A 17,853-nucleotide genomic window follows, 5' to 3' on the forward strand; every position below is an offset into this window, starting at 1 on the left:
TTCGGTTATTGTCATAATGTCATAACACATTGCGGAAGTTAGAGTAGCAGTGATAGAGTGTATTACCCCGGCGCATAGAGCAGTAAATATGCTGATAGAATTTAGGTAGCCTTGTTCTCAAACTTGCTTTGTTAAAATCCCCAGCTACAATAAATGCATCCTCAGGATATATGGTTTCCAGATTACATAGAGTCCAGTGAAGTTCCTTAAGGGCCGTCTTGGTGTCTGTTTGAGGGGGAATGTACACCGCTGAGACGATGACTGACCAGGATTCTCTTGGGAAAACCTAGTACATGTTCAGTAGGGCGTGTGTTTGTTTCCTTGGGTCCAAATCTAAACTCCGTCAGTCTCACCATATTTCAAGTGTTTTCAACAACATTTACAGGACTGTTTCTAGTCCTCTACGTTCAACCTTTTTGTTCTCAGAAGATGCAGGGAAACAGGAAGGCCATGGTCTTTCTGTCATGCAGTGTTTATGTCAGTGGAATAAAACCTAATAAAGACAGAAATACCAACAACAGTAATGATGGAGACAGTAGTGTTGCTGCTATAGTGAATTTTAATGAACTGTGTAGAGAGAGAGATGGACAGAGAGAGAGATGGACAGAGAGAGATGGGCAAAAAAGAGAGGGGTGGACGGAGAGAGAGAGATGGACAGAGAGAGAGGGGTGGATAGAGAGAGAGGGGTGGACAGAGAGAGAGAGTTTGTTTTGTTTGTTTCACTTTTGTGTATTGTGTATTGTCTACCTCATTTGCTTTGGCAATGTTAACACATGTTTCCCATGCCAATAAAGCCCCTTGAATTGAATTGAATTGAATTGAATTGAGAGATGATCAGAGAGTGATGGACAGAGAGAGGGGGATGAACAGAGAGAGAGAGGGATGGACAGTGAGATGGACAGAGAGAGGGAAAGAAATACAATATACAGTTCTATATTTCCACCATTGAGACAGTGTACACTATTAGTATCCATACAGACAGTGGACACTATTAGTATCCATACAGACAATGTACACTATTAGTATCTATACAGACAGTGTACACTATTAGTATCCATACAGACAGTGTACACTATTAGTATCCATACAGACAGTGGACACTATTAGTATCCATACAGACAGTGTACACTATTAGTATCCATACAGACAGTGTACACTATTAGTATCCATACAGACAGTGTACACTATTAGTATCCATACAGACAGTGTACACTATTAGTATCCGTACAGACAGTCATTGGTGTCAGGATTTGTGTTGGCAGTGACACAACGGTAACATCTGTTGACCCATTTATTGTTTTCCTTGAATCTGTCACATCGATATACAGGGAGGTGTCCATCTATTCTCTTGAAGGATTCCAACACCCACTGTCTAGAGGGGTTGGTCACTCCTGGATGGTTCCTTGAAGGGTCCCAAACCGAGGAGAAGACAAAGGCCTTACGGTTGTTGTCAAAGCCTTGAAAGACGTTCATTAAGGGGATAATATTGTATCGTCCTCCATCAGGGCCGTTGCATTTCTCCAGACAGGGAGAGTAGGTGGAGAAGAAGACGATACATTGACCAGCATTATGACCAGCTTTATTTATCAGAGTCTCCATTGGGCTGATTTTGGTTTTACCACGACTCAAGAGACGGTACTCAGCATGTTCTGTGTAAAGAGGTGTTTTAAGAGGTGTGGCTGCAATGAGCCAGTCTCCCGTGTAGATATTGTTACCATTAAGTGTGTTCTGGATCTCCTCAGTATTTAGGTCAAACTTTACTTGATTTTGGTTGCACTGATCTTGGGTGAGTATGACAGCCATGGCATACTGTTGTCCCACCAGGCCGAACCTGAACAACAGACAGGAGACAGAAGAGACAGAACACAGAGGATCAGAAACATTATAAACAGACAGGAGACAGAAGAGACAGAACACAGAGGATCAGAAACATTACAAACAGACAGGAGACAGAAGAGACAGAACACAGAGGATCAGAAACATTACAAACAGACAGGAGACAGAAGAGACATAAACACAGAGGATCAGAAACATTACAAACAGACAGGAGACAGAAGAGACAGAACACACAGGATCAGAAACATTACAAACAGACAGGAGACAGAAGAGACAGAACACAGAGGATCAGAAACATTATAAACAGACAGGAGACAGAAGAGACAGAACACAGAGGATCAGAAACATTACAAACAGACAGGAGATAGAAGAGACAGAACACAGAGGATCAGAAACATTATAAACAGACAGGAGACAGAAGAGACATAAACACAGAGGATCAGAAACATTACAAACAGACAGGAGATAGAAGAGACAGAACACAGAGGATCAGAAACATTACAAACAGACAGGAGACAGAAGAGACAGAAAACAGAGGATCAGAAACATTATAAACAGACAGGAGACAGAAGAGACAGAACACAGAGGATCAGAAACATTACAAACAGACAGGAGACAGAACACACAGGATCAGAAACATTACAAACAGACAGGAGACAGAAGAGACAGAACACAGAGGATCAGACACATTACAAACAGACAGGAGACAGAAGAGACAGAACACAGAGGATCAGAAACATTACAGACAGACAGGAGACAGAAGAGACAGAACACACAGGATCAGAAACATTACAAACAGACAGGAGACAGAACACAGAGGATCAGAAACATTACAAACAGACAGGAGACAGAAGAGACAGAACACAGAGGATCAGAAACATTACAAACAGACAGGAGACAGAACACAGAGGATCAGAAACATTACAAACAGACAGAAGACAGAAGAGACAGAACACAGAGGATCAGAAACATTACAAACAGACAGGAGACAGAAGAGACAGAAAAACAGAGGATCAGAAACATTACAAACAGACAGGAGACAGAAGAGACAGAACACAGAGGATCAGAAACATTACAAACAGACAGGAGACAGAACACAGAGGATCAGAAACATTACAAACAGACAGGAGACAGAACACAGAGGATCAGAAACATTACAAACAGACAGGAGACAGAAGAGACAGAACACAGAGGATCAGAAACATTACAAACAGACAGGAGACAGAAGAGACAGAACACAGAGGATCAGAAACATTACAAACAGACAGGAGACAGAAGAGACATAAACACAGAGGATCAGAAACATTACAAACAGACAGGAGACAGAAGAGACAGAACAACAGGATCAGAAACATTACAAACAGACAGGAGACAGAAGAGACAGAACACAGAGGATCAGAAACATTACAAACAGACAGGAGACAGAAGAGACAGAACACACAGGATCAGAAACATTACAAACAGACAGGAGACAGAAGAGACATAAACACAGAGGATCAGAAACATTACAAACAGACAGGAGACAGAAGAGACAGAACACAGAGGATCAGAAACATTACAGACAGGAGACAGAAGAGACAGAACACAGAGGATCAGAAACATTACAAACAGACAGGAGACAGAAGAGACAGAACACAGAGGATCAGAAACATTATAAACAGACAGGAGACAGAAGAGACAGAACACAGAGGATCAGAAACATTACAAACAGACAGGAGACAGAACACAGAGGATCAGAAACATTACAAACAGACAGGAGACAGAAGAGACAGAACACAGAGGATCAGAAACATTACAAACAGACAGGAGACAGAAGAGACAGAACACAGAGGATCAGAAACATTACAAACAGACAGGAGACAGAAGAGACAGAACACAGAGGATCAGAAACATTACAAACATACAGGAGACAGAAGAGACAGAACACAGGATCAGAAACATTATAAACAGACAGGAGACAGAAGAGACAGAACACAGAGGATCAGAAACATTATAAACAGACAGGAGACAGAAGAGACAGAACACAGAGGATCAGAAACATTACAAACAGACAGGAGACAGAAGAGACAGAAAACAGAGGATCAGAAACATTATAAACAGACAGGAGACAGAAGAGACAGAACACAGAGGATCAGAAACATTACAAACAGACAGGAGACAGAAGAGACAGAACACAGAGGATCAGAAACATTACAAACAGACAGGAGACAGAAGAGACAGAACACAGAGGATCAGAAACATTACAAACAGACAGGAGACAGAAGAGACAGAACACAGAGGATCAGAAACATTATAAACAGACAGGAGACAGAAGAGACAGAACACAGAGGATCAGAAACATTACAAACAGACAGGAGACAGGAGACAGAACACAGAGGATCAGAAACATTACAAACAGACAGGAGACAGAAGAGACAGAACACAGAGGATCAGAAACATTACAAACAGACAGGAGACAGAACACAGAGGATCAGAAACATTACAAACAGACAGGAGACAGAAGAGACAAACACAGAGGATCAGAAACATTACAAACAGACAGGAGACAGAAGAGACAGAACACACAGGATCAGAAACATTACAAACAGACAGGAGACAGAAGAGACAGAACACAGAGGATCAGAAACATTACAAACAGATAGGAGACAGAAGAGACAGAACACAGAGGATCAGAAACATTACAAACAGACAGGAGACAGAAGAGACAGAACACACAGGATCAGAAACATTACAAACAGACAGGAGACAGAAGAGACATAAACACAGAGGATCAGAAACATTACAAACAGACAGGAGACAGAAGAGACAGAACACAGGATCAGAAACATTACAAACAGACAGGAGACAGAAGATACAGAACACAGAGGATCAGAAACATTACAAACAGACAGGAGACAGAAGAGACAGAACACAGAGGATCAGAAACATTACAAACAGACAGGAGACAGAAGAGACAGAACACAGAGGATCAGAAACATTACAAACAGACAGGAGACAGAACACAGAGGATCAGAAACATTACAAACAGACAGGAGACAGAAGAGACAGACCACACAGGATCAGAGGATCAGAAACACGGGATCTTTCTGAAACAGTAGAAACAGACAGGAGGAGGAAACTCCCAACTATTTGACTAAAACTAAAGTTTGAATATATGAATATGTGCACTGTTACTTATGCATAAATTATCATCACCATCTCATGGACAAAGTTTAGAGAGGTCTGAGATAGTGCCCTCTGTAATTATTATGACATTGACACATTGTTTGTTGTTTTGGCTCTGTACTACAGCACTTTGGATTTGAAATGATACAATGACTATGAGGTTAAAGTGCACACTGTCACGCCCTGATCTGAGTCACCTGTCCTTGTGATTGTCTCCACCCCCTCCAGGTGTCGACTATGACTGTGAGGTTAAATTGCAGACTGTCAGCTTTAATTTGAGGATATTTTCATCCGTATCGGGTTAATCATTTAGAAATTACAACACTTTTTGTACATAGTCCCCCCATTTTAGGGGACCAAAATTATTGGAACAAATTCACTTATGTGTATATAAGTAGTCAAACGTTAAGTATTTCATGCCATATTCTTAGCACACAATGACTACATCAAGCTTGTGACTTTTTAAACTTGTTGGATGCATTTCCTGTTTGTTTTGGTTGTGTTTCAGATTATTTTGTGCAGAATAGAAATTAATGGTAAATAATGTATTGTGTCATTTTTGAGTAACTTTTATTGTAAATAAGAATAGAATATGTCTCTAAACACTTCTACATTAATGTGGATTCTACCAGGATTAAGGATAGTCCTGAATGAATCGTGAATAAAGATGAGTGGGAAAGTTACCTGTCATTATTCATACATGTGTCCCCCAAAAATGAAATGTTTGAAATAATGTCTAAGGATTCTGTCTAACAGACATTTAGGAGTTCTTAGAGTCTGAATGAACAGAGAAACACCCACCTTCTCATCTCTTGTACCACATTAGCCAAGACCTCTTGATTGATAGCATCCACCTGGCCTCCAGGCCAGAGAGACAGCAGAAAGAGAAGGACAACTCCCCTCATAGCTACACACACAGCTGAAACACACAGGAACACACTATATATACACACAGCTGAAACACACAGGAACACACTATATACACACACAGCTGAAACACACAGGAACACACTATATATACACAGCTGAAACACACAGGAACACACTATATATACACACACAGCTGAAACACACAGGAACACACTATATAAAGACTGACCATACAAAACATTATGAACACCTACTCCTTCCATCACACAGACTGACCACAGACTGACCACAGACTGACCACAGACTGACCATAGACTGACCACAGACTGACCACAGACTGACCATAGACTGACCATAGACTGACCACAGACTGACCACAGACTGACCAGGTGAATCCAGGTGAAAGCTATGATCCCTTAATTGATGTCACCTGTTAAATCCACTTCAATCAGTGTAGATGAAGGGGAGGAGTCAGGTTAATAAGGAAGGATTTTTAAACCCTGAGACAATTGAGACATGGATTGTGTATCTGTGTGTCATTCAGAGGCTGAATGGGGAAGACAAATTATTTAAGTGCCTTTGAACGGGGTATAATAGTAGGTGACAGGCGCACCGGTTTGTGTCAAGAACTGCAACGCTGCTGGGTTTTTCACGCTCAACAGTTTCCCGTGTGTATCAAGAATGGTCCACCACCCAAAGGATATCCAGGCAACTTGACACAACTGTGGGAAGCATTGGAGTCAACATGGGCCAGCATCCCTGTGGAACGCTTTCAACCCCTTGTCGAGTCCATGCCCTGACAAATTGAGGCTGTTCTGAGGGAAACGTGGGTAACTTAGTATTAAGGTGTTCTTAATGTTTTGTATACTCAATGTTTAATTATTCTGTTTAGGAGCCCATGGAGGGCTACAAAGGTCCTAATTATATAAAATAAACTATGTTGGTAAGCAGTAAAGATAACATTAGATATAAGTCAAGTAGAAGACACTTACAGAGATTGTAGATGGCTGGTTTATGACCTCTAGGTTGTAGATGGCTGGCTGATGACCTCTAGATTGTAGATGGCTGGCTGATGTCCTCTAGGTTGTAGATGGCTGGTTGATGACCTCTAGATTGTAGATGGCTGGTTGATGACCTCTAGATTGTAGATGGCTGGTTTATGTCCTCTAGAATGTAGATGGCTGGCTGATGTCCTCTAGGTTGTAGATGGCTGGCTGATGTCCTCTAGGTTGTAGATGGCTGGTTGATGACCTCTAGATTGTAGATGGCTGGTTGATGACCTCTAGATTGTAGATGGCTGGCTGATGTCCTCTAGATTGTAGATGGCTGGCTGATGACCTCTAGATTGTAGATGGCTGGCTGATGTCCTCTAGGTTGTAGATGGCATCGTTGATGACCTCTAGATTGTAGATGGCTGGCTCATGTCCTCTAGATTGTAGATGGCTGGCTGATGTCCTCTAGATTGTAGATGGCTGGTTTATGTCCTCTAGATTGTAGATGGCTGGTTGATGTCCTCTAGATTGTAGATGGCTGGTTGATGTCCTCTAGATTGTAGATGGCTGGCTGATGTCCTCTAGATTGTAGATGGCTGGTTGATGTCCTCTAGATTGTAGATGGCTGGTTTATGTCCTCTAGATTGTAGATGGCTGGTTTATGTCCTCTAGATTGTAGATGGCTGGCTCATGTCCTCTAGATTGTAGATGGCTGGCTGATGTCCTCTAACCAAGACAAAACAGATAAAGTTTAATTCAAGTTATGGAAAACATCTAAAACAAACTTAGACATTTTCTTTATTTAAATCATCAGAACAACAGTTATCACATTTAGTTCAGAGAGAAGATACTAATTCACCAGGTACCTGTTGAAGTGTTGTTGCTGTGTCCATGTGAGCAGCGCTTTATAGGGATTTACGTGTTAATATTTAACCAGGGGAAGGGAGGGCAGAGAGAGGGACAGAGGCTGCTGGTATCATTACCATATTACCATATTTATCCAGGGAGGGCAGAAGGAGAGACAGGTGATGCAATAGCTATACAGGAAATAGACTGTTATTATTGACCTGGTCACAGCGTTGTTAATTTCTTGCTACTTTCTTTTGATTAATGCTTTGTTTTATTCATATTATCTCTTTCATACATCTGCAAAATATGTTGAATGTAAAGTCTATTGTCTCTGTCATTCACAATATTTCTTTATATGTTTAATACAACTTTGTCAATACATTTTCTTATAAATACTGTACCAGTCAAAAGTTTGGACATACCTACTCATTATAGGGGTTCTTTATTTTGACTATTTTCTAGCCAATCAGTTGTGCTGTGACAAGGTAGGGGGGGGGGGGTTATACAAAAGAATTTGGAATTTGGTAAAAGTCTATTTTATGGCAAGAACAGAGAAACGCTTGGGCACAAAACTGTTTTACAATTTAATTTCCATTATGGTCCTCTGTACACACATACATGAATACAAATACATCATTCCAACAGCACCAACAAGGGGGGAAACAGTACTAGAAACGTTAACGATGGGAGTGAAATATATAGTGCAGTGTGAGAGGTTCATGACATGTTCTCTAAAGGATCACTGCACTAGCTAACAGGATATATACTCTGTTTACTTGAGACACGCCTTCATCCGTCTTCTACGGAATTTAAATGACATCATTCAATAAGAAATTCACAAAAGTTCCAAGGAATGTTTGCCAAGTAACATCAAGCCACATTGGAAGATCACAAGACAGGATACACAGCACTCAATGCACACAGTCACTAACCATTAACCCTGTGTTGATACCAACATGTTGCAGTCACTAACTGTTAACCCTGTGTTGATACCAACATGTTACAGTCACTAACCATTAACCCTGTGTTGATACCAACATGTTGCAGTCACTAACTGTTAACCCTGTGTTGATACCAACATGTTGCAGTCACTAACTGTTAACCCTGTGTTGATACCAACATGTTGCAGTCACTAACCATTAACCCTGTGTTGATACCAACATGTTGCAGTCACTAACTGTTAACCCTGTGTTGATACCAACATGTTACAGTCACTAACTGTTAACCCTGTGTTGATACCAACATGTTACAGTCACTAACTGTTAACCCTGTGTTGTTACCAACATGTTACAGTCACTAAGCGTTAACCCTGTGCTGCTACCAACATGTTACAGTCACTAACCATTAACCCTGTGTTGTTACCAACATGTTACATTCACTAACTGTTAACCCTGTGTTGATACCAACATGTTACAGTCACTAACCATTAACCCTGTGTTGCTACCAACATGTTACAGTCACTAACTGTTAACCCTGTGTTGCTACCAACATGTTACAGTCACTAACTGTTAACCCTGTGTTGATACCAACATGTTACAGTCACTAACCATTAACCCTGTGTTACTACCAACATGTTACAGTCACTAACCATTAACCCTGTGTTGCTACCAACATGTTACAGTCACTAACCATTAACCCTGTGTTGATACCAACATGTTACAGTCACTAACTGTTAACCCTGTGTTGATACCAACATGTTACAGTCACTAACCATTAACCCTGTGTTGCTACCAACATGTTACAGTCACTAACCAATAACCCTGTGCTGATACCAACATGTTACAGTCACTAACTGTTAATCCTGTGTTGCTACCAACATGTTACAGTCACTAACAGTTAACCCTGTGTTGCTACCAACATGTTACAGTCACAAACTGGTAACCCTGTGCTGATACCAACATGTTACAGTCACTAACTGTTAACCCATGTTGCTCCTGTGTTAGAAATTTTAACCAAGTGATAGAGACTTTGTCATTTCTTCAAAAAATCACCTTTATTCAATATCGATTAATTATTGCAATAATGAGGCTGGTCGACCCCCCACCTTTGGGTGTTGGACCGAGTAACCTAACCTTCACACAAATGCAGAGTTCTATATATAGCTGACACTAACAATGCTCAGTCATGATTGGTTCAACCCCCTTCATGCAGACCAAGGAGCATCATAACCACTCTGGCTTCATCTTGTCGTTATCTGCCTGTGAGTTGCTGTCTTTCTTGTCATTAGGGGGGCGCCATTTCGACTTTGTAACAATTCGTTCCCAAATTAAACTGCCTCGTACTCAATTCTTGCTCGTACAATATGCATATTATTATTACTATTGGATAGAAAACACTCTCTAGTTTCTAAAACCGTTTGAATTATTTCTCTGAGTGAAACAGAACTCATTCTGCAGCACACTTCCTGTCAAGGAGTGAGATTTCTGAAATCGAGGTCTCTGTTCTAGGGTCAGTTTATAAATTCCCATGTAAGCTATGGGGCTACATGCACTGCATACGCCTTCCTCTAGATGTCAGTAAGCGGTGAGCATTTGAATGGAGTGGATTGCACCATCTGGGGCACTATAAAAGCTCTTGGAACGGAAGGTCCGTTCTTTTCAACGGGGCGCCTGACGCAGGAGGGACATTACAATGGCGTCCTGAAAAGCTTTCGTTTTAGCAGTTCTATATCTCCGGCTCTGATTTAATTTGATTTTTGTCTTAAAAACTTCATAAGGTAGTTCATTTAAACTGACTTATATCAGTTTATATCAGTTTATTGCGATTTTCTGGAATTTCTTTGTCACGCGCTATCGCTAGTTGGACACCTCTCCGGCACATGGCTAGCATTAGCTGCTATTTCTACAGGAGAAGAGGACATCTTTCAACCAAAAGACGATTGTTCTGGAGAAAGGACACCTTGCCCAAGATTCTAATGGAAGCTCAGCAAATAGTAAGAAGTCTTTATGCTGTTAATTCGTATTTATGTTGACAAATGTTAAACAATAATTCCGCCATGAATTTCGGTGCGGTCTCGCTTTAGCGCATGCTGTATGCATAGTAACGTTAATTTAAAAAATCTAACACAGCGGTTGCATTAAGAACTAATGTATCTTTCATTTGCTGTCCAACCTGTATTTTTTTGTCAAGTTTATGAATAGTTATCGATTAGATTAGGTGCCTCTCCAAGATGGCGCCGGACAGATTGCTTGAAGTTTGGCCACTAATCACATTGTATAACCACGATTTGTGCCGTTAAATATGCACATTTTCGAACAAACCCTATATGCATTGTGTAATATGATGTTACAGGACTGTCATCTGAAGAAGTTTATGAAGGTTAGTCAAAAATGATATATCTTTTGCTTGTTTCTTACGATCGCTAACCTTTGCTGCTGGTTAATGGCTTGTGTTTCTGGCTATTGTGGTAAGCTAATATAATGCTATATTGTGTTTTCGCTGTAAAACACTTAAAAAATCTGAAATATTGGCTGGATTCACAAGATGTTGGTCTTTCATTTGCTGTACGCTGTGTATTTTTCAGAAATGTTTTATGATGAGTATTTAGGTAATTCACGTTGCTCTCTGTAGTTATTCTAGTCGCTTTGGTGAGAGTTGTGATGGTGGCTGCAATGGTAAACTATGATTTATACCTGAAATATGCACATTTTTCTAACAAAACATATGCTATACAATAAATATGTTATCAGACTGTCATCTGATGAAGTTGTTTCTTAGTTAGTGGCTATTTATATCTTTATTTGGTCGAATTTGTGATAGCTACCTATGCAGGGGAAAAATGGTGGAGTAAAAAAAGTGGTGTCTTTTGCTAACGTGGTTAGCTAATAGATTTACATATTGTGTCTTCCCTGTAAAACATTTTAAAAATCAGAAATGATGGCTGGATTCACAAGATGTGTATCTTTCATCTGGTGTCTTGGACTTGTGATTTAATGATATTTAGATGCTAGTATTTACTTGTGACGCTATGCTAGGCTATGCTAGTCAGCTTTTTTACTGATGGGGGTGCTCCCGGATCCGGGATTGGGAGGAATTAGAGGTTAACCCTACCCAGGCTTAGTTTCCCAGATGCAAGGATGATTTTGAGGCAATGAGGGATTGTTCTACTCCTAAGCTATCTCTAGTAAAACACATTATTGTCTACGTAATGCAGTCTTTAACCCATTTGTCAGCTCAATCCATCTCTGGTGACCATACGCCCAGATTAGCTGCAGGGAACTAGAGTGGAGACCATGAAACACAGACACTAACAGGACAGAAATGTCTTGCTGTTCGTTAAGTATTAATTGCTAACTATTATTATCAAACAAATCAGTTAAATATGTAATTTTTCTCTCACACTACCAACATGTTACAGTCACTAAGCGTTAACCCTGTGTTGCTACCAACATGTGCTAACGTAGGCTAATGCGTTTAGCATGAGGTTGTAAGTAACAAGAACATTTCCCAGGACATAGACATATCTGATATTGGCAGAAAGCTTACATTCTTGTTAATCTAACTGCACTGTCCAATTTACAGTAGCTATTACAGTGAAATAATAGCAGGCTATTGTTTGAGGAGAGTGCACAGTTATGACCTTGAAAAGTTATTAATAAACCAAATAGGCACATTTGGGCAGTCTTGATACAACATTTTGAATAGAAATGAAATGGTTCATTGGATCAGTCTAAAACATTGCAAATACACTGCTGGCATCTAGTGGCCAAAATCTAAATTGCACCTGGGCTGGAATAATACATTGTGGCCTTTCTCTTGCATTTCAAAGATGATGGAACAATTTTTTTAAAATAAACTCATGGTTTTTTCTTTGTATTATCTTTTACCAGATCTAATGTGCTATATTCTCCTACATTCATTTCACATTTCCACAAACTTCGAAATGTTTCCAATCAAATGGTATCAAGAATACGCATATCCTGCGTATCCTAGGTCCTGAGGTACAGGCGGTTAGATTTGGTTGTTTTAGGCGAAAATTGAAAAAAAAAGGGCGGATCCTTAAACCAAAAAAGTCAGACCCCCACTTAGCATTTGATTGTCTGAAGACAGCGCCCTGCATACTTCCTCAATTAACATAATTTCATAACCAGCACAGGTGTCACAAATCTCAATAATAGCGATAAAATAAATCACTTACCTTTGAAGATCTTCCTCTGTTGGAAAACCCAAGGGTCCCAGCTACACAATAAATGGTTGTTTTGTTTGATAAAGTCCCTCTTTATATCCCAAAAACTCTGTTTGGTTGCGCGTTTTGTTCAGTAATCCACCTGTTCAAAGGCGTTCAAACACGCAGAGAAATAAATTCCAAAAGTACCAGTAAAGTTCGTTGAAACAAGTCAAACGATGTTTCCTCGGGTTGTCAAATATCTAAATAAACGATAATATTTCAACCGGACAATAGCGTATTCAATAGGAAAGAAAAATAACGAAGAGCGCGCAAACCAGTGTTTCAACAGACGTCTTCTTCTTGTTAGTTTTTCAAATAACAAGCCTGAAACCATGTCTAAAGACTGTTGACATCTAGTGGAAGCCATAGGAACTGCAATCTGGGAGCTAAATCCCTCTATAGTCAATAGCAAGTCAATGGAAAAATGGTGACAACAAAAAAATCACATTTTCTGGATGGATTTTAATCGGGTTTTTGACCTGGCATATCAGTTCTGTTATACTCACAGACATTATGTTAACAGTTTTAGAAACCTCAAAGTGTTTGCTATCGAATACAACCAATGATATGCATATCCTAGCTTCTGGGCCTGAGTAACAGGCAGTTTACTTTGGGCATGTCAGACTCTCTGAACTTCCGAACACTGCCCCCTAGCCCTAACACACTTGACTTAATTTTAGCGGCCAAAAGAATGTAATACTTCCAGGTCAACTGTAATATGAATACCATTGTAAAGCACAATCTCTCCCCTTCCCAGTAAAACCATTGACGAGACCTTCATACCGTCTCTGCATGATTGAAGAAGACAATCGAGCTCCGCCTGGTCTTTTTAAAAATAGCGGAGAGGGAAGCGAAAGCTACTGAGTGATACTGAAAGGGGGAGATATGTTGTTTGGGGAAATTACTTTTCCAATTTTTCACTCGATTTGTCCAATTTATCACCTCTAAATTGTAAATAAATCTACAAAGAGTTTATATGTCTCATTTACATACCTATTTGAAGGTTTGTGTCAAATTTGAATATGGTTAATAGGGCGGCGCAAAATTACTCTTCACAAGTAAACTGCGGCTGTCTGAGAGTCATGATGGCTCGCAGTGATGATACAAAAAATTAACAATTACTCACAAGTAAATAACTTTACACTCACCATTACACTCACGATTGATAATTTCTTGTTTATAATCTACGAGAGAAGAGCTTCCCCTGGTGGACAGAGGTTGTATGGCACACAATGAGTTGAATAATGCATGCAGTACGTTACTTCGTGACACGCCACAATGTAACGTACAACGTCAGAGGGGTCAGTCTTTTCAACTTTTCTCCAATACTGTTGGTAGATTACCATGTCAATCAACGCTTGAATACAAACTTAGTTTACACCCCAAATTTTGATGCCAATACAGTCGCTACAGTCTCATTAGTTTTCATTACAACCTGGATTTTGAGGAGAAACAGGAACAGGGAATGAACATTTAATTTTCAACGGACATGGATCGGAACAGAACAGCGTCTGGACAAAAACACATACCGACATTAATGCAGACAGAGGGAACAAACTGTGTCTACGCGTAATGATGGTGACTAGTGTGCGTAATGAAGGGCAGCCTGTCACCCATCATTACTGAAACATTTTGGAGCTGCCTTATTCAAGAAAGCAAAAAATCTTTGTCTATTGTGTGACTTAAATGAAGATCAGATCAAATGTAATGACCAATAAATGCAGAAGTTCAGGTAATTCCAAACGGTTCACATACTTTTTCTTGCCACTGTATATATACAAAAGTACGCTTAGTCTATTTCAGACACACCTGTTGCTGACAGGTGTATAAAATCGAGCACACAGCCATCTCCATAGACACAAATATGCAGTATAATGGCCTTACTGAAGAGCTCAGTGACTTTCAACATGACAACGTGAAAGGATGCCACCTTTCCAACAAGTCAGTTCATCATATTTCTGCCCTGCTAGAGCTGCCCTGGTCAACTGTACGTGCTGTTATTCTGAAATGGAAATGTCTAGGAGCAAAAATGGCTCAGCCGCGAAGTGGTAGGCCACACAAGCTCACAGAAAGGGACTGCAGAGTGCTGTAGCGCGTAAAACTCGTCTGTCCTCGGTTGCAACACTCACTACCAAGTTCCAAACTGCCTCTGGAAGCAACGTCAACACAAAAACTGTTCGTCGGGAGCTTCATGAAATGGGTTCCATGGCCGAGCAGCCGCACACAAGACTAAAATCACCATGCTCAATGCCAAGCGTCGGCCGGAGTGGTGTAAAGCCTCACCGCCATTGGACTCTGGAGCAGTGGAAATGGAAGAGCAGTGGAAATGGAAGAGCAGTGGAAGAGCAGTGGAATCACGCTTCACCATCTGGCCAATGTTAATGCTACAAGATACAATGACATTCTAGACGATTCTGTGCTTCCAACTTTGAGGCAACAGTTTGGGCCCTTTCCTTTTTTAACATGACAATGCCACCATGCACAAGGCGAGGTCCATACAGAAATGGTTTGTCCAGATCGGTGTGGAAGAACCTGACCTCAACCCAATGGAACAACTTTGGAGTGAATTGTAACGCCGACTGTGAGCCAGGCCTAATCGCCCAACATCAGTGCCCAACCTCACTTCTTGTCGCTGAATGGAAGCAAGTCTCTGCAGCAATGTTCCAACATCTAGTGGAAAGCCTTCCCAGAAGAGTGGATGCTGTTTTAGCAGCAAATGGGGGACCAACAACATATTAATACCCATGATTTTTGATGATTTTGAAATGAGATGTTCGACGAGCAGGTGTCCACATACTTTTGGCCATGTAGTGTATCAACCAGGACCTTTGATGTTGCCCACACTTGAAAAGAAACCCGATATGTATAATACCATTCTACCCAAGATGCAACATGTATCTTCCAGACTAAGGGTCTGTACTACTGTTGGCTACTGTCATGATGTGTAACACAATTAGAGCTGTATCGTGGAACAGCATCGTGTAAACCTCTGTCCGTGTAAAAGATGATATGCAATTAAATGAACACCTTTATTGCACCATAAAATAGATGTACAAGACAACAACATGCATTTCTAGCACAGACTTCAGTAAAGACATGGATATACAATGAACCAAAAAAAGGCTTTGATGCTTTTAACTATTTATGACCTCTTTCATCCCCTCATTCCCGTTGCTCAGTGAACCTCCCACTGCACCCTTGCAGTCTGTTGCACATTTCAGGCAGGTTGACATTGCCTGTAGTATTTCTGCCTGTAGTGTTTGATTCACCAAGACTCACACCTGCTGTAAAAGGGGGGGAAATAAATATTAGCTGGAGAAGATATTTAAATGGCATCTAGAAGGTCATGTTTCTAACTGTGTCTATAATGATGCTGCAAAGGTTGGAGTTCTCAAAGACCCTCTTCCTTTTGTTTCCTTTCAAATGTCATCGTTGACATGAGGCCATTTGTCAGGGTTCTGTTTAGAACACAAGGCCATTTGTCAGGGTTCTGTATAGAACACAATGCCTTTTGTTGGGGTTCTGTATAGAACACAATGCCGTTTGTCAGGGTTCTGTATAGAACACAAGGCCGCTTGTCGGGGTTCTGTATAGAACACAAGGCAATTTGTCAGGGTTCTGTATAGAACACAAGGCCGTTTGTCAGGGTTCTGTTTAGAACACAAGGCCATTTGTCAGGGTTCTGTATAGAACACAATGCCTTTTGTTGGGGTTCTGTATAGAACACAATGCCGTTTGTCAGGGTTCTGTATAGAACACAATGCCGTTTGTCAGGGTTCTGTATAGAACACAATGCCGTTTGTCAGGGTTCTGTATAGAACACAAGGCCGTTTGTCAGGGTTCTGTTTAGAACACAAGGCAATTTGTCAGGGTTCTGTTTAGAACACAATGCCGTTTGTCAGGGTTCTGTATAGAACACAATGCCGTTTGTCAGGGTTCTGTATAGAACACAATGCCATTTGTCAGGGTTCTGTATAGAACACAAGGCCGCTTGTCGGGGTTCTGTTTAGAACACAATGCCATTTGTCAGGGTTTTGTATAGAACACAATGCCGTTTGTCAGGGTTCTGTATAGAAAACAAGGCCGTTTTTCTGGTTTCTGTATAGAACACAAGGCCTTTTGTTGGGGTTCTGTATAGAACACAAGCTGTTTTTCTGGTTTCTGTATAGAACACAAGGCCTTTTGATGGGGTTCTGTATAGAACACAAGGCCATTTGTCAGGGTTCTGTATAGAACACAAGGCCATTTGTCAGGGTTCTGTATAGAACACAAGGCCATTTGTCAGGGTTCTGTATAGATCACAAGGCCATTTGTCAGGGTTCTGTGTAGAACACAAGGATTTTTGTCGGGGTTCTGTATAGAACACAAGGCCGTTTGTCAGGGTTCTGTATAGAACACAAGGCCATTTGTAAGGGTTCTGTATAGAACACAATGCCATTTGTCAGGGTTCTGTGTAGAACACAATGCCTTTTGTCAGAGTTCTGTTTAGAACACAATGCCGTTTGTCAGGGTTCTGTATAGAACACAATGCCGTTTGTCAGGGTTCTGTTTAGAACACAATGCTGTTTGTCAGGGTTCTGTATAGAACACAAGGCCTTTTGTCAGGGTTCTGTGTAGAACACACAGCCTTTTGTCAGGGTTCTGTGTAGAACACAAGGCCTTTTGTCGGGGTTCTGTATAGAACACAAGGCCTTTTGTCAGGGTTCTGCATAGAACACACAGCCTTTTGTCAGGGTTCTGTGTAGAACACAAGGCCTTTTGTCGGGGTTCTGTATAGAACACAAGGCCTTTTGTCAGGGTTCTGTATAGAACACAAGGCCCTTTATCAGGGTTCTGTTTAGAACACAAGGCCGTTTGTCAGGGTTCTGTATAGAACACAAGGCCTTTTGTCAGGGTTCTGTACAGAACACATGGCCGATTGTAATGGTTCTATACAGATCACAAGGCCGTTTGTCAGGGTTCTGTATAGAACAC

General features: G+C 40.8%; 1 protein-coding gene and 1 long non-coding RNA gene across 4 annotated transcripts in view; both read right to left on the reverse strand.

The window, feature by feature from the left end:
* Positions 1–1,016: 1,016 nt before the first annotated feature.
* The window catches only part of LOC120039826, a 36,596-nt gene continuing 19,759 nt past the window's right edge, over positions 1,017–17,853 (reverse strand). The window contains exons 1-4 of one of the 2 annotated variants that reach the window (XM_038985195.1): positions 7,007–7,068; positions 6,864–6,890; positions 5,803–5,920; positions 1,017–1,831 (exon numbers count right to left, since the gene is read on the reverse strand). In XM_038985195.1, coding sequence (XP_038841123.1) covers positions 1,216–1,831; positions 5,803–5,906 — 720 coding nt within the window. In that variant the 5' untranslated portion in view covers positions 5,907–5,920; positions 6,864–6,890; positions 7,007–7,068 and the 3' untranslated portion in view covers positions 1,017–1,215. Of the gene's footprint in view, positions 1,832–5,802; positions 5,921–6,863; positions 6,891–7,006; positions 7,069–17,853 lie in introns of those variants that run through there. The other variant, XM_038985196.1, reaches the window with a different exon arrangement.
* LOC120039827 lies at positions 7,151–7,753 on the reverse strand. 2 transcript variants are annotated; one of them, XR_005475519.1, is made up of 3 exons: positions 7,730–7,753; positions 7,269–7,589; positions 7,151–7,238 (listed from the first exon to the last, which is right to left on the reverse strand). It is a non-coding gene; the product is annotated as an uncharacterized LOC120039827 (long non-coding RNA). The 2 variants fall into 2 exon arrangements; XR_005475520.1 differs by having other exon boundaries at positions 7,693–7,732.

This window comes from Salvelinus namaycush, unplaced genomic scaffold, assembly GCF_016432855.1.
Source record: "Salvelinus namaycush isolate Seneca unplaced genomic scaffold, SaNama_1.0 Scaffold303, whole genome shotgun sequence".
Lineage (NCBI taxonomy): Eukaryota > Metazoa > Chordata > Actinopteri > Salmoniformes > Salmonidae > Salvelinus > Salvelinus namaycush.